This window comes from Microtus ochrogaster, chromosome 17 (assembly GCF_000317375.1).
Source record: "Microtus ochrogaster isolate Prairie Vole_2 chromosome 17, MicOch1.0, whole genome shotgun sequence".
NCBI classification, from domain to species: Eukaryota; Metazoa; Chordata; class Mammalia; order Rodentia; family Cricetidae; genus Microtus; species Microtus ochrogaster.
Genome location: NC_022019.1, coordinates 15,302,291 through 15,307,050, shown reverse-complemented (window position 1 = coordinate 15,307,050; position 4,760 = coordinate 15,302,291). Strand labels below are relative to the sequence as shown.

General features: G+C 42.4%; 1 protein-coding gene across 1 annotated transcript in view; it reads left to right on the top strand.

Annotated features, from left to right (window-relative positions):
- The window catches only part of LOC101989387 (beta-defensin 43-like), a 6,198-nt gene extending 1,731 nt beyond the window's left edge, over positions 1-4,467 (top strand). Inside the window, exon 2 of the mRNA XM_005355541.1 lies at positions 4,313-4,467. Coding sequence (XP_005355598.1) covers positions 4,313-4,467 — 155 coding nt within the window. The remainder of the gene's footprint in view (positions 1-4,312) is intronic.
- Positions 4,468-4,760: the final 293 nt, after the last annotated feature.

Here is a 4,760-nt window from a genome sequence, read left to right as displayed (position 1 = left end):
AGAGAGAGAGAGAGAGAGAGAGAGAGAGAGAGAGAGAGAGAGAGAGAGAGATCTGGTGAGTCTCATTAGACATGTTTATAGGCGCATATGTGGGAGGTTGTTTGCAGGAACATGGGCAAATTGCCAGTGGTTACACCACTGAAGAAAGTGTTTTTCCCTCCCCCATCAGCGATTAGCTGAGCACACTTAGTAACCCCACTGTCCCCCTGACAGGAAGTTGATGGCCTCTGTAGTAATCTTGTGCAGGTCATCAGGTCATACCCGGAATTCAGTATGTCACATACACACACACACACACACACACACACACACACACACACACACACACACAGCCCTTGTCCCCTTCCACTGCAACCCGTGAGCCCTGAGGGGGTGATACAGAGGTCCCCTTTATGCTTGATATCCTACCCTCATTTATTCTCTGTATTGACCATCTTGGCAATCACTGATGCCCAGTGCAGGGAGAGACTTCTCTGATGGTCTCTGGCAGCAGTGCTGCTCTGTGGGCACAGCAGCTACTTAGAGAGTGTTGCTGGCTCTGTCATGACCATAGCAGCCTTAAACTAGTGCCCATAACCTCCCCAGCCATTGGCTTTTGACCGGGTTTGCAGCACCAGACATGCTCACAGAACTAGACTTCCCGTGGATCAGGATCAAATCTCATTTGAAAGTGGTTGTCTGTCTGTGTGGGAGGCTTGCTGCTATTGCACCAAAGGGCTGTCTGTATTGTACACGGAGCTTACAGATGAGTAAGATTGTTGGCGACAACCCTCCCTGGAAGCCTGCACAACCCCTTTCTGCAGTATGAGGGCAAGCCAACAGGAGGAAGCCTCATCACTGTCCCAGCTCGATGTTCTGAGTCCTGTGACCAAGGCATGTGGCATTGTCAGCATCAGGGTCTTACCGATAACAATGTCACCTCCTTAATCACATGCTAAATCACCAATTTAATCTTTCTAAATTAAGTTTAAAATCTACCAGTATTATATAACAAACATATATGCCTGGTTTTACATTATTGTCTATTGATTTATCTTTCCAAATGCACACATTACCTAAAATACATTTTACTAGATACAATTAAAGCTTTCCTTGACCATTAGTGTTTTTTTTATATTTTTACTGAGACATAATTAACCATAAATTTTAAGTTTGCCTTTAAGTAGTTTCTGTATTTGTGAAGTTATGCAGCCATCAACCCTATGTATCCTAGAGATAGCGTTCCCCCTTCTCCTGATACCCTGCAAGTCTCCCCTACTCTGGACCTTGAATACAGACACAGCAATATGAGCTACGGTCCTTTGGTCTGGCTTCTTCCACCCAGAACAATGTTTCTAAGTTCCATTCCTGTGTTTCATTCCTTCTGGTATTGAAAATGGTCCCATTGTACTGAGGTGATGGATGGTTCAGTGGTTAAGAGCACTGACTGCTCTTCAAGAGAATAAGGGTTTGATTCCCGGCACCCACACGGTGACCCAACCATATGTAATCCCAGTTCCAGGGGATCCTATGATTTCTTCTGTCCTCTATAGCCCCACCTACATGTAGTGCACAGGCATACATGCAGACAAAACATAGATAAAATTAAAAAAATAACAACAACGTGTTTACTAATTAATAATTTAATAATTAAATTAATAATTAAAATTAATTACTTTTTTGAGACAGAGTTTTTCTATGTAACCCTAGATGTCCTGGAACTTGCTCTGTGGACCAGGCTGGCCTCAAACTCAGAGATCTGCCTGCCTCTGCCTCCTGAGTGCTGGGATTAAGAAGTGTGTGCCACCACTACCTGGCTAAATTTTTTATTTTTATTTTTTTAAAAATTATACCGTATGACTACTGTGTGTTTGGTATCAGTTGGGTTGATTGTTCCGTTTTAGGGTTGTTGGTAGTGATTCCATCTGTACTCGGGTTTTATGTGGATCTGTTTTCAGTTCTCCTGGGCATAAACTTGGGGATTGAACTTGTGTGCTCTGTGTTTCTCAGGAGTTGCCAAACTGCACTCCATGGCTGTTTTGAATCACCACGGCGGTGCACAAGGTCACCACTTGCTATTGTCTGCCATCCTGTCCCTCAGTCAGCCATGTGGTGGAGATGAAGTGACATCCCATTGTAGTTTTCATTTGAATTTCTCTACGAGGAACAATGGGTGCATGTTTCATTAGCTTCTTGGTCATTTATAGATCTTTCTCGGAGAAACAGCTGTTTAAATGTTCTGCCCATTTCTATTTATTTTTATTATTGAGTTGTGAGCTCTTTATGTATTTCAGTACTAAGTCCTTGTCAGATACAAGTTTGCAAATATTTCTCCCACCCTCCAGATTGTTGTCTTAAAATATTTATTGGACACACTCGTTATCCTTAAGTTTTCAGGTCAAGTTATAGCCAGGCCAGCCTCAACAGTTTTTAAATAATTTAAAAACATTTATCATCATACACGGGAAAGTGTTCATGATCAGTCAGTTCGTAATAGACCTTCTGGGGTTTGTATGGCTTTAGTGAATTAATTAGCTTGATTGAAGTAAAAGGATTTAATAATTGTTAGCTGGATGGGGCGGCACATGTCTTTAATCTCAGCACTCAGGAGGAAGAGGCAGGCAGATCTCTGTGAGTTCAAGGCCAGGCTGGTCTACAAAGTGAGTTCCAGTACAGTCAGGGCCACACAGAGAAACCCTGTCTTGAAAAACTACTAATAATAGTAACAATAAATAATTGATTAATTGATTTTTTTAAAAAACTGAAAAAGGACCAGTTCTTCTGATGATGCCCACTGGCACCTGGCATCCTCCCCTTCCTGTCTGTCCCTCCCCAGTTCTTCCTCCCTTTTTACTTTTCTGATGGTCTCCGTCCTACTCAGAGTTTTTCATTTTTTCTAGATTCCACATATGACAGAAAGCATGAGGACACATACCTGTAACCTCAGCACTTCTGGGGCTGAGCCAGGAGGCTTGGTACGGGTCCAAAGATAGCCTGGACTACTGATAAGTACCAGGCCATTCAAGGGTACATAGTGAGTTTCTGAATACAGATCCAGAGGAGGAAAGAAGAAGGAACATTCAATGCTTTCTTTCTGGTCCAGATGGTTTTGCTTATATGATGACCTTCAGTCCCAGCTATTTCCCTGCACATGGCATGCTCCATCCTTCTTTATGGCTTGACCCCTTCCTGATCCATTGCGGATAAACACATAGGCTGACCCCATGATGTAGCTCCTATGAGCACATCTGAAAGAATTTTGCTTTAGGAATTAGCCCTGTTTTTAATTTATAATTTTTTATTCATTTTTTTATTTTTGCACCATAGACAGAAGTGTAACTAGTTCTCTGCCCCTGCTTCATTTACAAGCTCTTTCCAGAAGGAATTATCATTTACCTGTACCTATCGCCTTCTTGTTTCCTCTTGCATTCATTTAATGTTTTTCTGACATGCTGGGAAAGTTCTTTATTCTTTTCTTAAATCATAAGCTATTTTAAACGATAAAAACAGCAAATAAAGAAGCCTAGAAAGGTAGATCAGTGGTTAAGAGCCCTGGCTGTTCTTGCATAGGACCAGACTTCATATTCTCAGAACCCACATGGCAGCTCACATTTAAGTGTAGCTGCAGTTCTAGGGGACCTGCCTGGCAGTTCCTCTGGCCCCCGTGGGCTCCAGGCATGCACATGTGCAGGCATTTATATCAAATAAACTTTCAAAACGTAAATTAATACTAAAAATAAAAGTATCAAATAGAGGGACTGGGGAGGCAGCTCAGCAGTTAAGACACTGCTCTTGCAGAGAATCTGAGTTTGAGTCTCTGCACCCGTGTTGGGTAGCTCACAACCACCTGTAACTCCAGCTCCAGGGGATCCAACACCCTCTTCTGGACTTCATGAAATTATTTCTCAGACCAGAGGGGAGGCGTGGGAATAGAGGCCCAACTCACATGGTTTTTATCAGGAGGGAGTTTTCAGGGATCCTTCAGGAAATCTTGAATTCTCATCCTGAAAGTCACTCACATTTATTCTCCAAACAGCTTTTATACTAAACTGTAATCTGAGGGGGAAGTTCATTAGCATTCTGTTTCCTAGGTAGACTCTCAGTACCCATATCGGGGGCTCACAACCACCTGTAACTCCAGCTCCAGAGGATCCAACACCCTCTTCTGGCCTCTCTCTCTCTCTCTCTCTCTCTCTCTCACACACACACACACACACACACACACACACACACACACACACACACGGAATTTTAAAGTAGCAAAAATGAGTTTTTCCCAAAGTAATAATATATAAGCAGTTCAGTGAGACATATTTGTCTTCTCTTTTCAAAGCCAGAAGCTTCCTTGAGAGCCAGGATTGCTCCTCCGAGTACCTCCACTGCAGAATGAAGTGCGAATCCACTGAGTATGCCATCAGGTACTGTGAGGACTGGACCATCTGCTGTCGTGTAAAGAAGAAAGAACCAAGGAAGAGTAAGATGTGGTGACAAGCTGAACTCCGTCTTCTTCGGAAAAGCCATCAAAAGTATTTCAAAGTTCCTTGTCTATCTGAGAATAAATGGGATGATGAGTAAGAGGAGTTTTATGTTTGGATGGTCACATTGAAATAAATTTGCTTTATCACATCTTACAGTCTATTTTCACAGGCATAATATTTTACCAGATTGTATTTTCAATTGTATATACCATCATGTATACAGGGTTGACCTTGGCAATGCTAATCAAGCTCAGTGGATTATGAAGAAGGAGGAGGAGGAAGAGGAGGAAGAGAAGTAAGAGG